Source organism: Anomaloglossus baeobatrachus, chromosome 2 (genome assembly GCF_048569485.1).
Source record: "Anomaloglossus baeobatrachus isolate aAnoBae1 chromosome 2, aAnoBae1.hap1, whole genome shotgun sequence".
NCBI classification, from domain to species: Eukaryota; Metazoa; Chordata; class Amphibia; order Anura; family Aromobatidae; genus Anomaloglossus; species Anomaloglossus baeobatrachus.
Window position 1 is genome coordinate 563,427,937 of NC_134354.1, and position 20,146 is coordinate 563,448,082.

General features: G+C 46.5%; 1 protein-coding gene across 1 annotated transcript in view; it reads left to right on the top strand.

Annotated features, from left to right (window-relative positions):
* The first annotated feature begins 9,804 nt into the window (after window positions 1-9,804).
* ITGBL1 (integrin subunit beta like 1) overlaps window positions 9,805-20,146 on the top strand; it is a 595,662-nt gene continuing 585,320 nt past the window's right edge. Inside the window, exon 1 of the mRNA XM_075334352.1 lies at window positions 9,805-10,044. Coding sequence (XP_075190467.1) covers window positions 9,953-10,044 — 92 coding nt within the window. The 5' untranslated portion in view covers window positions 9,805-9,952. The remainder of the gene's footprint in view (window positions 10,045-20,146) is intronic.

Genomic DNA, 20,146 nt, shown 5'->3' on the forward strand with positions numbered 1-20,146 from the left:
AGAGGTGTGGCTACCCAGAGAACCGCTGCAGTGCTCTGACCTCACAAGCGAGGGGTGTGGTTCTGACCTTACCCGGCGGAGATGTTCAAGGTTGGTGGAAAAGGAAGGTTCGAGTCTGCTGCAGGAAGTGAAGCTGAGAGGTTGAAGAGAGAACCTGGTGAGCAGCAACGACGCAGGAAGAATGGCGTCCACGTGCAGTGACCCAGAACCAGGCTCTGCTGCCTGGTGGGACTGGGAGCTTGCCCAGTTTTTCGACCGGCTACAAGCAAGGATCATGCAGCAAGTAATAGAGGGGCGCACAGAGCTCCGGGAGATGGCTACAGCGGTTCGGGCCTACGAGAGGTTGAACGCGCGACAAGTGCCATACCGGGAGGCGACCACCCAGACCCCGATGCTAATGCCTTTGAGTGAGTCCCACGTTGCCCCTGCCCGCTCGGGTGCGCTGACCCGCTGCTACAAGAAACGATTCCTACTGCAAGGCCCGCTGAGACCCCAGCTGTGACCCATGCTGCAACGCCACGCCCAGCCAGACCAGACCTGGCTGCAGCAGTGTCCCGTCTGGCCAGACCAGACCAGGCCGCAGCCATGCCACGTCCGGCCAGCCCAGACCAGGCTGCAGCCATGCCATGTCCGGCCAGCCCAGACCAGGCTGCAGCAGCGTCCTGTCCGGCCAGACCAGACCAGGCCGCAGCCATGCCACGTCTGGCCAGCCCAGACCAGGTCGCAGCAGCGTCCCGTCCGGCCAGCCCAGCCCAGGCCGCAGCCACGCCATGTCTGGCCAGCCCAGACCAGGCCACAGCAGCGTCCTGTCCGGCCAGCCCAGACCAGGCCGCAACGCCGTGTACCCCAGCCTGCAATGCAGAGGGAGCCACCGCGCCCCATGCGCCGACCAAAGAACTGGGTTCCGCGTCCCCGCCGGGAGAAGACCTGTGTTTCTACGGCTTAAAGAAGAGCTGAGTGCACGATTTCCCAAGGACCTGGTGGACAAATATATAGTCTAGGAAGGGCTAGGAAGGCGAGTCAGCAGTCACCCCTACATCAGCCGAAGGGATACCTGGTTCCACCTTGTTCATCATAGCATCGCCCGGGTTGACTCACAGCTACCATCTGAAAGTGAGTAAAAACCCTGAAAGACATTGCTGCTTGTGTGTGAGTTCTTCTGCGACCTGTGGTACTACACACTTACACTGGGCCCTGGGACCAGCCTCACTCTCGGGAGGCCACAACAACTGACTGCATCTACCATCAGCCCCAGGCGTTTCCTAAATAGCAGTGGTGGTCACCCCCTGACCGCAAATACCGAGAGTGGCGTTACGATTCCCATAAAGGTTAACCTGACCTACCTGCGGCCAGAAGATTCCCATCACGTGGAGTCCCTGAAGACCCTGAGGCGACCTGAAGGTAATGCGGGGCTCCACGCTGGCATGTTTGAAGGAGGAGGGAAAGACACCAGATGAGAAAGAGAGGTTGAATATTTTAGTTAGGTGAGTAGTGACAGAAGGGCTGATGGACTTAAAGGGAACCTGTCAGGTGCAATATGCACCCAGAACCACGAGCATACAGTGCCTACAAGTAGTATTCAACCCCCTGCAGATTTAGCAGGTTTGATAAGATGCAAATAAGTTAGAGCCTGCAAACTTCAAACAAGAGCAGGATTTATTAACAGATGCATAAATCTTACAAACCAACAAGTTATGTTGCTCAGTTAAATTTTAATCCATTTTCAACATAAAAGTGTGGGTCAATTATTATTCAACCCCTAGGTTTAATATTTTGTGGAATAACCCTTGTTTGCAATTACAGCTAATAATCGTCTTTTATAAGACCTGATCAGGCCGGCACAGGTCTCTGGAGTTATTTTGGCTCACTCCTCCATGCAGATCTTCTCTAAGTTATCTAGGTTCTTTGGGTGTCTCATGTGGACTTTAATCTTGAGCTCCTTCCACAAGTTTTCAATTGGGTTAAGGTCAGGAGACTGACTAGGCCACTGCAACACCTTGATTTTTTCCCTCTTGAACCAGGCCTTGGTTTTCTTGGCTGTGTGCTTTGGGTCGTTGTCTTGTTGGAAGATGAAATGACGACCCATCTGAAGATCCTTGATGGAGGAGCGGAGGTTCTTGGCCAAAATCTCCAGGTAGGCCGTGCTATCCATCTTCCCATGGATGTGGACCAGATGGGCAGGCCCCTTGGCTGAGAAACAGCCCCACAGCATGATGCTGCCACCACCATGCTTGACTGTAGGGATGGTATTCTTGGGGTCGTATGCAGTGCCATTCAGTCTCCAAACGTCACGTGTGTGGTTGGCACCAAAGATCTCGATCTTGGTCTCATCAGACCAGAGAACCTTGAACCAGTCTGTCTCAGAGTCCTCCAAGTGATCATGAGCAAACTGTAGACGAGCCTTGACATGACGCTTTGAAAGTAAAGGTACCTTACGGGCTTGTCTGGAACGGAGACCATTGCGGTGGAGTACGTTACTTATGGTATTGACTGAAACCAATGTCCCCACTGCCATGAGATCTTCGCGGAGCTCCTTCCTTGTTGTCCTTGGGTTAGCCTTGACTCTTCGGACAAGCCTGGCCTCGGCACGGGTGGAAACTTTCAAAGGCTGTCCAGGCCGTGGAAGGCTAACAGTAGTTCCATAAGCCTTCCACTTCCGGATGATGCTCCCAACAGTGGAGACAGGTAGGCCCAACTCCTTGGAAAGGGTTTTGTACCCCTTGCCAGCCTTCTGACCCTCCACGATCTTGTCTCTGATGGCCTTGGAATGCTCCTTTGTCTTTCCCATGTTGACTAAATATGAGTGCTGTTCACAAGATTGGGGAGGGTCTTAATTAGTCAGAAAAGGCTGGAAAAAGAGATAATTAATCCAAACATGTGAAGCTCATTGTTCTTTGTGCCTGAAATACTTCTTAATACTTTAGGGGAACCAAACAGAATTCTGGTGGTTTGAGGGGTTGAATAATAAATGACCCTCTGAATAAACTTTTCACAATTTAAAAAAAAAAAAAAAAAAAGAAATAACATTCTTTTTTGCTGCAGTGCATTTCACACTTCCAGGCTGATCTACAGTCCAAATGTCACAATGCCAAGTTAATTCCGAATGTGTAAACCTGCTAAATCTGCAGGGGGTTGAATACTACTTGTAGGCACTGTATCTGGGTGCATATTGCTAATCCTTGCCTACTCTCCCAGAATCTAGTAGCTTACATAAAGAGATCTTTAGAAAAAGTATTTCTAAAGATATTTTATGATATGCTAAAGAGCACAGGCACTAGTCACAGGGGCGTTAGTTCCTGCGCTTATTTCAACCTCTTAGAATGTTAGCACGCCCACAAGGGTGTGCTAATGTGCTATTCAGTGCAGCAGCACCATCAGTGACGTGCATACCTGTGTCCGCTATCACTGATGATCTCAATCCCCTGTACGTCCAGTCTTGTGCGGGATTTTGGATAAGCGGTGACAGCAGACACAGGTACGCGCATCACCGCTGATGACGCTGCTAGCATGTGAGCGTGCTGCCATGCTAAGAGGGCAGAATGAGAGCAGGAACTAAAGGCCCCGTCTCACACACACAGATAAATCTTTGGCAGATCTGTGGTTGCAGTGAAATCATGGACATATTGTTCCATTTGTACACAGCCACAAACCTGGCACTGATTGTCCACAATTTCACTGCAGTCACAGATCTGCCGCAAATCTTCCGCAGATTTATCTCTGTGTGTGACAGGGCCTTAACACTCTTGTGACTATTCCCTGCACTCATTAGCATATCATAAAGGATCTTTAGAAATACTTTTTCTAAAGATCTCTTTCTTTATGTTTGCTACTAGATACAGGGACAGTTAGGCAGGGATTAGCAATATGTACCCAGAACTGCTCATGGTTCTGGGTGCATATTGCACCTGACACATTCTCTTTAAGGGTGAGAAGATGTCAGGAGCCTCATAACTTCTTCTGTGACCGGATCAAAGAGTGAAAGTGAGCTGAATGAAGTGTAGGAGGGAAGAGAATACATAATTTTATGAGGTTGTGATCAAATTTCCTGGTGTATATAGTATTTTTCTATAAAATAATTGGCCAGGTCGTTAGCGCTAAGGTTGGTGGTTAGGGCCTGAACTCTTGGACCAAGGAAGGAGTGGAAAGTATCAAAGAGTAGTTTATGATTGTTAGCTAGTGAGGTGATGAGGATGTTGAAGTAAGCTTCTTTAGAAAGGTGAAGAGCAGCATTGTATGTTTTAATCATAAACTTATAATGGATGGAATCTTCAGCCAGATTGGATTTCCTCCAGAGATGTTCAGCGCACCTGGAGCACCATTGGAGAAAACATGTTTGCTGTGTGTGCCAGGGCCGCCGCAGTCTGTAGTTGCTCTGTGTGAAGCAGGTGCAGCTTCATCCAGGGCATTTTGCAGTATTTTATTTTAATGTTTTAGAGCATAGTCAGGACATGGGAGGGAGGAGATTAGGGCCAATGATGACTGCAAATTCTTCAGAAGTTCCTTGGTGTTAATGAGGTGTATATTCCTATAAGGGCTCTTCACTTCCGTTTACAAATTCATACCGACACTCGGCTACAAATGTGAGTCGAGTGTCCTGTGTATGATCTGCGTGTGGTCTGCGTACGGTGTGTGTTTTTTTCCTTACATAGCATCCGTGTGACATGTGAGCATCATGCGGGTGCTATGTGAGTGTTTATGCATACCGTGTCAGACTTGGCTACCGGAGGAATCTCCAGTAATACCAGGCCTGCACTGCGCTCCGGAGGTGTCACCTGAGCTCCAGAGTTCTGCCTGGTCTGTCCGCAGCTGTGCTGAACTGAACAGCAATCGCCAGGGCATCAATCACTCTGCGCTCGTTGTTCAGGCTGCACTCTGGAGCTCAGGTGACAGCTCCGGAGTTCAGTGCATGTAACCGCGGCCAGGCCTGGTATTACTGGAGATTCCTCCGGTAGCCAGTCTGACGCGGTATGCAAGTGTCAAGGATCCATGTGACATGCATATTCCATCTGTATGACATGCGCATGCCACCCAGATTCTGATTTTTTTCTCGCTCCCATAGGATTGCATGGGGGTGCGAGAGCTGAGACTCGGTGACCTCATTGATTAACACTGGTGCGAGTGCGATCTGATTTTCTATTGGATCGCACTCGCACATAGAAATCGCAAGTGAAGAAGAGCCCTAAGTGAGAAAGTTGAGTGTGTCCTGAGTGGGTTAATGTCATGATTGACTCCTGGCTTAGCTGGAGCTGAGCCTTTTTTTTAGTTTCTCTTCTGATGCAAGTCACGTTAGGGGTTAATCCTTTCTGCCTCGTTCTGGAGGTCAGGCTGCTTTATTAGGGCACTGTTTCTCTTGGACTTTGCCAGTGATACTTCTGGCTCTGCTGTGTTCTGCTCTTGAGTGACCTGTTGTCTGCCCTGCCCCCTCCTGACCTCCGTGTTCACCTGACCTGTTAACCTCCTCTGTTGTCTGTTTCCATCAGTGTCTCTCCCGCTGTCTCCCTGTTCGTTCCTTATCTGTTTACCTTTATTCTGTCTTGTCTTCCCACTCCCCCTCGCTTCTAGGCTCTGATTTCCCGGCTACTGACTATTTGCTTTCTTCTGACTACGTTTAGACTTTGCCCTTGTGTACTTACAAGACCTCATGTTGTGACACGGCTTTCTGACGATTCTACTGCCATCTGGTGGGCTTGACTAGTATTACCTCTGCTAGGGAATTCCCTGCTCATACGTTTCCTCTACTTTTACACCCCCTAGTGGTTTACCAGCTAACTACCTTCTCAGATAGTTTCAGGAATCCTCTCAGTCCCACATTACTGCGCTGTACTGCTATTGTACATCTTAGAGTACAGCGTGACAGTTAATAGTTCTTGACTGAGGATGAAAGAAGGTTGTGGTCAGAGACTGGGAGAGAGGAATTAGTAATAGAAGAATACCAGGTCCAGCATATTCCTATCTTCATGTGTAGTAGACGTAGTAAGTTGTGAAAGGCCAAGAGAGGAGGCTATAGATATCAGATGAGCTTGACATTTACACACTGATTAAAGCACCAATTGGCACTCCCATGATGTGAGCACAGAATGCTGATGGGTTTCCATGACAGTTAGGGATCGGCTGAAGGCCCTTGACATTCTCATTACAGAGCTTCTAAAAGACCAGCCTGCGCCTGGAGTTCATATGAGACTATCACTACATACTACAATACTATGATGCCATAGTATACAGTATAAGTGATTGGATGATCACAAGTCAAGTCCTTTAAACAGAGTGCAAAATACAATAACAAGTAAAATAAAAAGTTTAAAAAATATAAAATTTTGGATTGTACGCCTTTTCCACATTTAAAAGAAAGAAAAAACAAACCCATTTGGTATCACCATGTCCATAAAGGTCCTTTTTTAATCAAAATTAGTGATGAGAGAGCACTACCATGCTTGGGTGCTCGATACTTCTAATGAGCAGTTGGTGCTCAGATGGGCATGATTCAAGCATGTGGACATAATGGAAGTCAAAGGGGAACTCAAGCATTTTTCCTGAAGACTTCCGGGAAAAATGCTCAAGTCCCCCATTGACTTCCATCATACTCGGTACATGAGTTGAGCCCATCCGAGCACCAGCTGTTCAGTGCGAGTACCTGAGCATAATGTAAGTCAATCGCGAACTTGCTTGAGTCCCCTATTAACATGCATTATACTTGGGTACTTGAGTTGTGCTCATTGGAGAATCCCAGTGATCGTTACGAATACTGAGTACCCGAGTATGGGGGGGCTCGCTCATCACTAATCAAAATATAAAATTAATTTATCTGATTGGTAAACTGCGTAATGAGAGAAAAACCTCAAAAGAAAAACCCTGTTAATAATTAACTTTTAATAGATAAGTTGAAAGGCCCAAAGAGGACACACATTTAGTTTAAAATTGAACGAGGTACCATAATAGGTCAGGGGACAGTGACAGTCATATAAAAAATCAAAGATACAGTGCTTAATACTGACGTGCTAGGAAGGGAAAACAGGGAGTAACCACTTTCAATCTAGGGTATTCACAAGGCAAATGACCCTAATGAGCCCTAGAAATCCCTACCTAGCAATAGAGGGTGTGACACCATACTGTATTGGGCGCCTCCATTCACCGTCGGGAAGCCCTAGATCAACCCTACAGTGACCCTGTCCACACTGACACACCTATCACCAAAAGGTAAGATTACTTATCTGAATTTTCATATCCAAAAAAAACGTCCTGACGCATTTCTCCCTAGTTTCCAGTTTCCTAGTTCAGGGTGCCAAGATCTGGAAATGAGGATGATACCTCCCTTCACCTTCCAAATCAGAGAACACTTCCTTAGCGTCATCAAGCCATTTTTTAGTCTCAGCTGGTCCAGATAAAAATCCAGCCATACCAAAATTAACGCAAAAACCAAAGCCACAGCAAGGGATAGCCACAGGGTATATACAGTTAGGTCCAGAAATATTTGGACAGTGACACAATTTTCACGAGTTGGGCTCTGCATGCCACCACACTGGATTTGAAATGAAACCTCTACAACAGAATTCAAGTGCAGATTGTAACGTTTAATTTGAAGGTTTGAACAAAAATATCTGATAGAAATTGTAGGAATTGTACACATTTCTTTACAAACACTCCACATTTTAGGAGGTCAAAAGTAATTGGACAAATAAACCAAACCCAAACAAAATATTTTTATTTTCAATATTTTGTTGCGAATCCTTTGGAGGCAATCACTGCCTTAAGTCTGGAACCTATGGACATCACCAAACGCTGGGTTTCCTCCTTCTTAATGCTTTGCCAGGCCTTTACAGCCGCAGCCTTCAGGTCTTGCTTGTTTGTGGGTCTTTCCGTCTTAAGTCTGGATTTGAGCAAGTGAAATGCATGCTCAATTGGGTTAAGATCTGGTGATTGACTTGGCCATTGCAGAATGTTCCACTTTTTTGCACTCATGAACTCCTGGATAGCTTTGGCTGTATGCTTGGGGTCATTGTCCATCTCTACTATGAAGCGCTGTCCGATCAACTTTGCGGCATTTGGCTGAATCTGGGCTGAAAGTATATCCCTGTACACTTCAGAATTCATCTGGCTACTCTTGTCTGCTGTTATGTCATCAATAAACACAAGTGACCCAGTGCCATTGAAAGCCATGCATGCCCATGCCATCACGTTGCCTCCACCATGTTTTACAGAGGATGTGGTGTGCCTTGGATCATGTGCCATTCCCTTTCTTCTCCAAACTTTTTTCTTCCCATCATTCTGGTACAGGTTGATCTTTGTCTCATCTGTCCATAGAATACTTTTCCAGAACTGAGCTGGCTTCAAGAGGTGTTTTTCAGCAAATTTAACTCTGGCCTGTCTATTTTTGGAATTGATGAATGGTTTGCATCTAGATGTGAATACTTTGTATTTACTTTCATGGAGTCTTCTCTTTACTGTTGACTTAGAGACAGATACACCTACTTCACTGAGAGTGTTCTGGACTTCAGTTGATGTTGTGAACGGGTTCTTCTTCACCAAAGAAAGTATGCGGCGATCATCCACCACTGTTGTCATCCGTGGACGCCCAGGCCTTTTTGAGTTCCCAAGCTCACCAGTCAATTCCTTTTTTCTCAGAATGTACCCGACTCTTGATTTTGCTACTCCAAGCATGTCTGCTATCTCTCTGATGGATTTTTTCTTTTTTTTCAGCCTCAGGATGTTCTGCTTCACCTCAATTGAGAGTTCCTTAGACCGCATGTTGTCTGGTCACAGCAACAGCTTCCAAATGCAAAACCACACACCTGTAATCAACCCCAGACCTTTTAACTACTTCATTTATTACAGGTTAAAGAGGGAGATGCCTTCAGAGTTAATTGCAGCCCTTAGAGTCCCTTGTCCAATTACTTTTGGTCCCTTGAAAAAGAGGAGGCTATGCATTACAGAGCTATGATTCCTAAACCCTTTCTCCGATTTGGATGTGAAAACTCTCATATTGCAGCTGGGAGTGTGCACTTTCAGCCCATATTATATATATAATTGTATTTCTGAACATGTTTTTGTAAACAGCTAAAATAACAAAACTTGTGTCACTGTCCAAATATTTCTGGCCCTGACTGTATTTCGCAGAAAAACCTCAAAAGAAAAACCCTGTTAAAAATTAACTTTTATTAGATAAGTTAAAAGGCTCAGAGGACACACATTTAGTTTAAAATTGAGCGAGGTGCCATAATAGGTCAGGGTGCAGTGACAGTCACATAAAAAATCAAGGATACAGTGCCTAATACTGACGTGCAATGAAAAATGTGTTTTTTCATTTGTCACAACAATGACAACATGAAGTGAGATTTTTCAATAACTGTTATTTTAAATGTAAAATCAATTAGCCACTAGCTCTAATATTACGTTTCATTCCAACTGATAGGGTTAAGTTCCTGTCAACGCTGGTCACCAGATGATTGATTCTTCTGAGAACACATGGCCCCTTCAAGTTTCTTGTGCCTTCTCTTCGTTGAAAATCATTTTAACATTTTCTTCTTCCATTGCTGAGAAGCCATAAAACTGCTGTCATTTCTCAGTTAATGCTGCTGCTTTACATGGCAGTGCTATAATATAACATGTGGGATACACTATGATATTTCTTCTGCAGGTATTTCAAGAATGAAGTTGCCTGTTCAAGGGGAAAAAGTCTGAACACGGTACTTTGTCAAAATAAAACATCTGGATTTACAACTGTTTCTAATTACTTGACTGACTAGACTGCAAACTTTAGGATTTGGCACTACAGTCCCTCCTAGAGAGCTGCCCAAATCCTTGCAGGCAGCTAATCAAAGGAATTGTACAGGAGGATAGCTTGGGAGCCGGTTTTGGCCAGCTTGGAGCACTGTAGCCATAGTGTGAGTTGTGCTGTAGGAAAGGAGGAATTCAAGGTCTGTACAGTCTGCAGATAGCTTTTCTTACTAGATCAAGTATGCTTGCTGGAGCTCTGCGGAACTTTGTGTGGGCTTCTCTCGCCTTCAATGTTATTGCCGCTGTTGCACAGATCCCCTCGCTGAGTCTAAGGTAAGTGTTTCTTCTTTTCCTTGAAGCTTATTGGTTTCATATTAAACATATGTACATGTGGTTTAGAATCGGGCTGTAGGATCTGAGATTCAGGACAGAGTTTGCTTTGAACTTGGGTTGGTTTGTGCATAGTAGGATAACATTGGTCTGCAATGTGAAGGCCTGGGGTTTACAGCTTTTTGTGTGCTCGTATGTAGTAACATTCATGAAAATAAAATAACTTAAGGTTAAAATGATTTGACTGCAAATAATTAGGAAAATTTCACATTAAATGAGTTTTCCGATAAATTGTGATGTATCCCAAAAGATGAATGTGTACTAATTTTACATAAAAAAAAATTAGAATTACAGAAGCTTAGGAGTACATTCAATGTTGTCACTAGTTGGTTAGAAAAGTCTTGTCTCGGGAAAACATAAAATATATTCTATCTTACTTCATTTTCATTTTATACTATAGTATGTGTTCCAGCGTAGGTATGAACGGTGTAAAAATGTGACAAGTGAACAGAAAATACTTGAATTGATGTGCTTAATGTGTACATGTATGTTAAGCAACTGAGACATTTTTCAGTCGCTTATGAGACTTAAATACTTAGAAATTTTGTCTTGAGCTCGTATTGTCACTGGCTTTGCTCATATTAATGTCATATTTGTTTACAGTAAACTAATCTATCGAAGCACACTTACATTTTAGTTCTAATAGGCCAGTACAATATTATACATCATCAAAGATGGAGCCAGATTTTCTGTATTGTATTTAAAGACAACCTGTCATCAGGTTATTGCTTGTTAAAGTAAAGGTTTGGGCATTATGGTGCTGTTATACTGATTCAATAAATATGCAAACAGAACCACGAGCAGTTCTCTGTGCACACCCACAAGGGCGTACTAACATGCTATTCAATGCCCATTGCCTAGTGTCATCAGCGGTGACCCGTGTGTCGCCCAAGGAATGGGGTACTCGGTCCCGGGCGGTGTATAACTGGGGAATGTCACTTTGGTGGCCGTTGCCCTGTCCCGTGCCCTGGGTGCTTTTTAATGGGGAGTATTTACAGGGGAAATTAAAGTCATTGGTGTGATGCTATCTGCGGGTTGCGGTTAATATGGGTTAACCACCACTGCTGAGTTTGTTACCCCTAGGGCTGGTGGTAATGGCAGCTATGGTGGTAGGCCCTCCGCAGGTAGGGCTGAGCCCGGGGAAATGTATGATGGAGACTTTCACCGTTAAGAAGGGAGGCCACACTGTGGGTTGTAGTTATCAGTCTCTACTCACTCTTGACCCTTGGACGGCAGGTTCAAGTCCTTGTAGTTCCAGTGCCAGTTTGATGACTTGGTTGCTCTGTCCCCAGCACCCTCAGTGTGGTTGGGTCCCTGTAGCTTGGAGCGGTTTGGGGCCCGAGTGTCCTTTTTTGTGGCAGTCTCCTTGTCCGTACGGCGTGCAGTGTGGACCCTGTATGGCTGGTCTGTGTCCCGAACCCTGATCCTTGCTTTACTGCTGGTGTCCCTGGATCTGTGGGTCAGTGAGGTTCGTGACCGACCCTGGTGACCACTTTCCTATGCCCCCAGGTCACCGAAACATGACTCAGCTCTAGGCACTTCACCTCCACTCTCCCACTACACACTCACTAACTAACTAACTAACTAACTGCTGTCCCCTTCCACCAGGCTTTCTAGTCCCCTGGTCTGGCTCCACCCTCTAGGTGGCTATTCCCTTGTGTCCGACTAGCCAATTACCCCTGGTGTGGAGTGGAAACTGTGATTTTAGTGTGTCTAGGTGTTGCTGGCACTGGTGTTGCAGGTCCCTGGGGGTAGGCCCTGCATCCTAGTGAGGATACAGTACCTAGTAGTGCCCTGAGTGGCTCAGGGGTGCTACACGTGTACCTGTGTCCTTTGTCACCGCATCAGACACCGGGCAGTGTGCATGATCATAATGCCCCACACTTCCAGTCATGCACACTATGAAGCTGGGTGTACACGCCCCGGCTTCAGAGAGGTCTAGTGCGCATTACCAGAAGTGCTGGGAGTTCTGATCCTCACTGCCCGGCATTTGATGCAGTGACAACGCACACAGGTATGTGCATCACCGCTGATGACGCTGGGCAATGGGCATTGAATAGCATGTTAGCATGCCCCTGTGGGCGTGCTAACATTCTAAAAGGGTGGAATGACAGCAGTAGCTAACACCCGTGTGATTAGTCCCTGTGCTCATTAGCATACCATAAAGGATCTTTAGAAATACTTTTTCTAAAGATCTCTTTAATCTTGCTACTAGATGCTGGGACAGTTAGGTAGGGATTAGCAATATGCAGCCAGAACTGCTTGTGGTTCTGGATGCATATTGCACCTGACAGGTTCCATTTTAATTTTGCGCTGCACCTGTGCACACTGACTGGTGAGCTTCAGTAACATTACGTCAGTGGGAGCGGATGTGCAAACTGACCTCCCTGTGGGCTTCAGTAAAATAGTGCCGGTGGCAATGCTTACGCAGATTGAGATCTCCCCTCAATGAGCCCCAACATCAATTTGCTCATGCATCGCCACTGGCACCATTTTACTTAAGTCCGTTGAAAGCTGCTACCAGTGCCATTTTCCTGAAGCCCGTCGGGAGGTCAGTGTACGCAGGTGCCGGTCCGAAATGTAAAACAATAAAAAGAGAGAGACACCACAGGCAACAGTGGGCGGGGCAGAGCCAAAATCCCTATCCACAGTATCACCCCACAGTCCTGACCTGATGCACAAAGAGCTTAGAACATCCAAATTTCTAATGTAAATTAAACATTCAGGATGCGGTTTTGTACACTGAATTGTACCTATTGAATCAGTATAACAGCGGCATAATACCCAAACATACTTTAACAAACATTATCCTGATGACAGGTTCTTTTTAAGATATTTTATTGTTTGGCATATCACAGATATTATTGTGTTGTTTATCAAGTTAAAGGGAGGTACAAAGTTTTTAATTTTAGTTTCTATTGATAGAATAGGGGATAACTTACTGATCACTGGGCTGTTGAGGACTTGCACCTTTGCTTCATTCAGTCTCTTTGGATAGCCAAGTGTTGTACTTGACTATATCTGGCAGTCTCATAGACAATGAGATTTACCAGACTATTTAAGTGGTTAACAGTAGCGAACAAAGCTCAACTATTATCGCATATGTTAGAAGCAAATGCTGGCTGTGTATCACAACTGGCATCCGCCGCATATGATGTGGGCTGAGCTTCTGAGCTAACTCCATACTTCTTCTCTTCACATGCAAAATACATGTATGGTGAGTGTTGGTATATAGTTAAGACCCTTAGTTCAACCAAAAAATATTACCAAGGGAAACAAAGGCCCCAGTTCACTAAGGCTTGAATTGTGAATGAAAAATGCTCTGAAGTAAAGGGGGCTTTACACGCAGCGACATCGCTAGCGATGTCGCTGGTGAAAGCACTCGCCCCTGTCGGTTGTGCGTCACGGCAAATCGCTGCCCATGGCGCACAACATGATTAGGACCCGTCACACAGACTTACCTGCCTAGCAACGTCGCTGTTGCCGGCGAACCGCCTCCTTTCATAAAGGGGCAGTTCGTGCGGCATCACAGCGGCGTCACTAAGCGGCCACCCAATAGAAGCGAAGAGGCGGAGATGAGCGGGCCAAACATCCCACCCACCTTCTTCCTTCCGCATTGCCGGCGGCCGCAGGTAAGCTGTAGTTCGTCGTTCCTGAGGTGTCACACATAGCGATGTGTGCTGCCTCGGGAACGACGAACAACCTGCGTCCTGCAACAACCAGCGATTTTTTGAAAAGGAACGACGTGTCAACGATGGACGATTAGGTGAGTATTTTCCAATGTTAACGGTCGCTCGTTTGTGTCACACGCAACGACATTGCTAACAATGCCAGATGTGCATCACGGAATCTGTGACCCCGGCGATATATCATTAGATACGTCGTTGCGTGTAACGGGGCCTTAAGTTGTGTCAAATTCATTAAATGGTGTACTCCTCTTAATGACTTTGGCACCTCCTTTAGGTGCTGTGCAACAGCGTAAGAAATGTACTGAAGCCAGGAACAAGATTATTTTTCTTTTGTAATTGAGACCACAGAAGTGGTGTAAATTATGATGAATTTGCCGGTCTTAATTGGCCTTGTCCCTTCATATCTGGGTTCTGCCCACTTTTCAACAACTAAGAGGAGCTGGCCAAGGCTGGATTAAAACTTGCAAAATTTTTGCACAACTACGAGTTGCAACATTTCAAGCAGTTTTACAGTAGAAGACTGCTTGATGAGCCAGGGCCAAAATGTTAGGAAAGAAATATAATTTTTTTTTAACCATTAAAAATAGCATATACAATTGATATTGCTGCATGTGTAACGTGATCTATAAAATAATCACATTATTTAGCCTTCAGAGTGAACATCATTAAAAATTAAATGGTTGTTTCTCATTCATCTGTCTCACATAAAATGGGATAAAAGTAATAAAAATTATTGTGATCCCCAAATTGCTACCGCTAAAAGGTCCACTTATCCTGCAAAAAGCAACCCTTTAGGCCCCCTTCACACACACGTGTCCCCGGTACTTGCAAGGTCCATGCCCGTATGTACCGGAGACACAGGCACACGTAAACCCATTAAAATCAATGGGTTTATGAGCACGCACGTGTGCAGCCATTGGCCCGTGCCTCCGTGCGGATCAGACGTGTGTCCGGGTGCTCCACATAGATGCATGTCCGTTTTTCTCCGGCAGCACGGATGTCACACGGCCTGCACCCATACCACACGGATGTAGTGTGGATGCGGTCCCGTGTGACACGCGCCGGAGAAACACACGTGTCAGAGGAAAAAAAAAATCTTTACTCACTTTCTCCAGCCCTCCTGTCTCTGCCGCTGCTGTCACTTGCTGCCGACCGCCGCTCATTATGCTCATTTAATATTCACTTCACTGAGGCCGGCAGCAGCAGCAGCGGGGAGTCGGCAGGGCTGGAAACCGAAGTTCAGCACCTCGGACAGCGACGCCAGGGACAGGTGAGCAGAAAGTTCCGTTCACGTTATCACGGATAACACACGGAGAACACATGTAGTGCCATAAAAAGGGCACACGGAGGGGAAAACGCACCTTTGACACGTCCGTGAAACACGTGCGTGATTTTCACGGACGTGTGAAGGGGGCCTTAGGCAGGTTTCACATACCATTTTTCTTCTTATGTTAGGCTAAGTTCACATTTCCGTTAAATTGTATCAGTCATAATCTGCGGCTCTGGTAAACAACGCAATCCGTTTAGCGGATACCGTTGTGTCCCATAGACTTGTATTAGTGGCGGATTGCGACTGTTTACCTTGCGTTGCATCCGCTGTGCCGCGGTCAGTCATTTTTGTACTGACCGCCTGTCGGAAACAATGCAGAATGTAATGTTTATCAGGCCGTCAAAATTAACGCACCGCACAGGAATCTGTCGCAATCCGTCAAGCTTGTAATGTTTGTCTATGGTGCTGGATTCCGTCGTAATCCATCTTACGACGGAATCCAGCACTGGATTCCATCATGCTCTACTGAGCATGCCCAGCATGTTTGGCACACCCACTGGGCTGTCCCAAACACAACTGAATCATAACTGATCCGTCAAAAAATGGACACACAGCGGATGTAACGGACGCGACGAATCAGTTTTTTCACAGGATTCCTGTGAAAGGAATCCTGTGAAAAACACATCTGTTGCGTCAGTTGACATCTAAAAACGACTGATCCATTGCTGACGGACCTGACGGATTTAAAACAACGGAAATGTGAACCTAGCCTTAGAAACATAATATGGTCTTTATTTAATGTACAGGACCCTTTCTTGGTCTATGTGTCACTTTGTACAATCCTTGTTGCATCTGTTTTTTTGTGCTTAAAAAATCTTAGCTTCTTTTACCCATCCAACAGTAAAACACAGATAACATTTATTGACATCATGGGCTATTCACTTACATTGGTGAGTTTGATCTGTAACACGGCTCAAAGTAGGCCATGTTTCCAATTTTTGGGGATGGAAAATGAATCCAAAAAAAAAAAAAGAAAATATGTGAAAAGACCCATTGATTGTAATGGGTCATTGACTTTTCTGCAAAAACACATACCAAAAAAACCTCACGTTGCGTTTTTCCTTGCATTTCTACAGCGTTTTAAGCAGCAGTGTCTCATTGTCAAAATGCATGCGTTTTGGTTTTCAAGCCAAATCTATGGGATTTTGACAAAATTCGTGCGCACGATGCTTTTTTAAACACAGCGTTTTTAGTGTTAAAAGTTTGACAAAATCTCTGGTTTAAAAAAGCAGCAAGTCAATTATTTTGTCCGTTTTGGTAGTGTTTTGTTATCATTGAAGTCAATGAGATTTTAGAAAATGCATCCAAAAACAAAAATATTGCGTTTTACATGCATTTATGTTGCAATCCGCATGCTTTTTTGACATCAAAAAAGCATGCGTTTTGGCCTGTAAGTGAGGTCAAGAGGTTTACTATTGACCTCACAGCCAGCCCTAAATAAAATTAGAGTTGTACTATAGTTAATATTAATTTTAATCAAATATTATTATTTCATACAGTACAGAAGAAAAGTTTGGACACACCTTCTCATCTCTAGAATACAAATAAGAGGAGACTTTGTGCAGCAGGCCTTCATAGTAAAATAGCTGCTAGGAAACCACTGCTAAGGACAGGCAACAAGTATGAGACTTGTTTTGGCTCAGGAACAAAAGGAATGGACATTAGAGCAGTGGAAATCTGTGCTTTGGTCTGATGAGTCCAAATTTGAGATCTTTGGATCCAACCACCGTGTCTTTGTAAAAAAGGTGAACGGATGGACTGGATGGACCATGGATGGACCATGCCTGGTTCCCACCGTGAAGCATGGAGGAGGAGGTGTGATGGTGTGGGGGTGCTTTGCTGGTGACACTGTTGGGGGTTTATTCAAAATTCAAGGCATACGTATTTTCATTTTTTTTTTGACAAACAAAATTTTGACATTGTAAAATTCTGGCAGAAGATGCCTTAATTTCTGCAAGGTACAGAACGCAATGTGTGCACATAGCCTTAAACTGCCCCATCAATGGAAAAAAAAGGTTATGGCTTTCAGAAAATAGTGACACTACTTTATAAATACTCTTTATAAAGACATGCTTTTATTATTTAAAAGCAGTAAAAAGAGATGTTACAAGGTAATTGGTGGGGAACATTTTTTCAAATGAAAACCACCTATTTGTTGCTTTTTTATCCACCTCCAATAAAGCTTAAAGGAGTTGTCCGACATAAACTCAAAAATTTTTGTTAAGCTAATCTGTGCTGTATTGTCATATAAAACACCCCTACATTGTTATTTTTTGTTTTCTAACTTTTGTTCCTCTTGAATTATGACTTTATTCTCTGCAGCTCTTTTTTACATTCAGCTCTAGCTGACCACTTCCTGTGCCAAACCTCCCAGTCACAGCTGGCACCGCCCAGTCTCAGTGTCCAGCCCCACCCCAGTGTCCAGCCTCGCCCCCTGCCCGCCCACTGCACACACATTCCCTGTCAGTATTCTGCCCAGCACTGACCTGTTATCACTACAGCATTGGAAATAACAGCCCCACATCGGGCTCTGCACCCCACACTACATCGGCTCTGCTCCCCACACACACATATGGCTCTGCATCACACACACATGGCTATGCACTTCCCACCACATCGGGCTCTGCACCCCACACCACATCAGGCTCTGCACCGCACACACACATATGGCTCTGCATCACACACACATGGCTCTGCACCACACACACACACATCGGACTCTGCACTGCACACACACATATGGCTCTGCACCGCACACACACATATGGCTCTGCACCGGACACACACATATGACTCTGCACCGGACACACACATGGCTCTGCACCACACACACACATCGAACTCTGCACCGCACACACACACAGGGCTCTGCACCGCACACACACACACAGGGCTCTGCACTGCACACACACAGGGCTCTGCACCGCACACACACATATGGCTCTGCACCGCACACACACACATAGGGCTCTGCACCGCACACACACACATAGGGCTCTGCACCGCACACACATGACTCTGCACACCACACACACATATGGCTCTGCATCACACACACATGGCTCTGCACCACACACACACATATGGCTCTGCACCGGACACACACATGGCTCTGCACCACACACACACATCGGACTCTGCACCGCACACACACACAGGGCTCTGCACCACACACACATAGGGCTCTGCACCGCACACACACAGGGCTCTGCACCGCACACACACATATGGCTCTGCACCGGACACACACATGGCTCTGCACCGCACACACACACAGGGCTCTGCACCGCACACACACACACAGGGCTCTGCACCGCACACACACACAGGGCTCTGCATCGCACACACACACATATGGCTCTGCACCGCACACACACATGACTCTGCACACCACACACACATATGGCTCTGCATCACACACACATCGGACTCTGCACCGCACACACACATCGGACTCTGCACCGCACACACACATATGGCTCTGCACACCACACACACATATGGCTCTGCACCACACACACATATGGCTCTGCACCACACACACATCGGACTTTGCACTGCACACACACACACAGGGCTCTGCACCGCACACACATAGGGCTCTGCACCGCACACACACACAGGGCTCTGCACCGCACACACACACAGGGCTCCGCACCGCACACACACATAGGGCTCTGCACTGCACACACACACATGGCTCTGCATCACACACACATATGGCTCTGCAGCGTACACACATATGGCTCTGTACCGCACACACACATATAGCTCTACCATACTATGAAGAAAAAGACATGGATCGCACATCCCAAAAATACAATGATCTAAAGCCGCTAGGCAAAACATTAAATAGAACATGAGGTTCTTTTGTTACCATTCTGATCAGATTGTATTAAGCCCACTGCCACGTCACGGCAAACCTCTTGAGTGGGTCCCTAACCTGACCTTTTTGTGTGGCACCGTGCACTGGCCGCAGCGACAAAGCGCCAGCAGGGCGGGCGACCTGGTGCCTCACAGCACCCATGCTGCAAGGCGAAGCCCCCAAGGCTCCAGGCCGCGCCGCCCCACTGACACCACACCACCACAACAGCAGCCACCACACAGCACCAGCACACAGTGAGAGGAGCTGTACACTCACCCCCCACTGGCTCCCATATGTGAACTGGGAGCAAAAAGAAGGCTGACCCCTCTTGCAGTCTCCTGCTGATTAAAATCACCTGTGCCAAATGGGGAGAGTGCAGATCCAAGCAAAAAAGAGGGGGATAGAATGATATAAATACCATACTATGAAGAAAAAGACATGGATCGCACATCCCAAAAATACAATGATCTAAAGCCGCTAGGCAAAAAATTAAATAGAACATGAGGTTCTTTTGTTACCATATAGCTCTGCACCGCACACACACATTTGGCTCTGCACCGCACACACACATATTGCCCTGCACCGGACACACACATGGCTCTGCACCACACACACATCGGACTCTGCACCGCACACACACATGGCTGTGCACCGCACACACACATAGGGCTCTGCACCGCACACACACATATGGCTCTGCACCGCACACACACATAGGGCTCTGCACCGCACACACACACACACACGGCGCTCTGCACCGACCCCCCCATCGTTCTGCACCGACCCCCTCTTCCCCCATAGGGAACACATGTAGGTAATACATACTCACCCGTCCTCGGTCCCCGCCGCTCCTGCACGTTCGCACGCTGTATGTGCTCTAGACATATCAGCACAGTGGTGACGTCGGCATCTGTGATCTGTGATGCCGGTACATTTGAATGTGTGATCCTGAGCAGGGGGCCCGGTACTGGTGCTGACACCACGGCAGGCGCCGCCCGGCCCCTCCCCCAGGTGACGGACCCCACAGCAGTGCAGGTGGGGGTTGTGGGGAGAGTACGGGGTGCGGGGGAATGTGTGGGAGGGTGCAGGGAAGGGGGCGGGGACTCCACGCACTGTACAGCCCACCAGGGCGGCAACATGCTGTTCCAGATTTGCACGTCA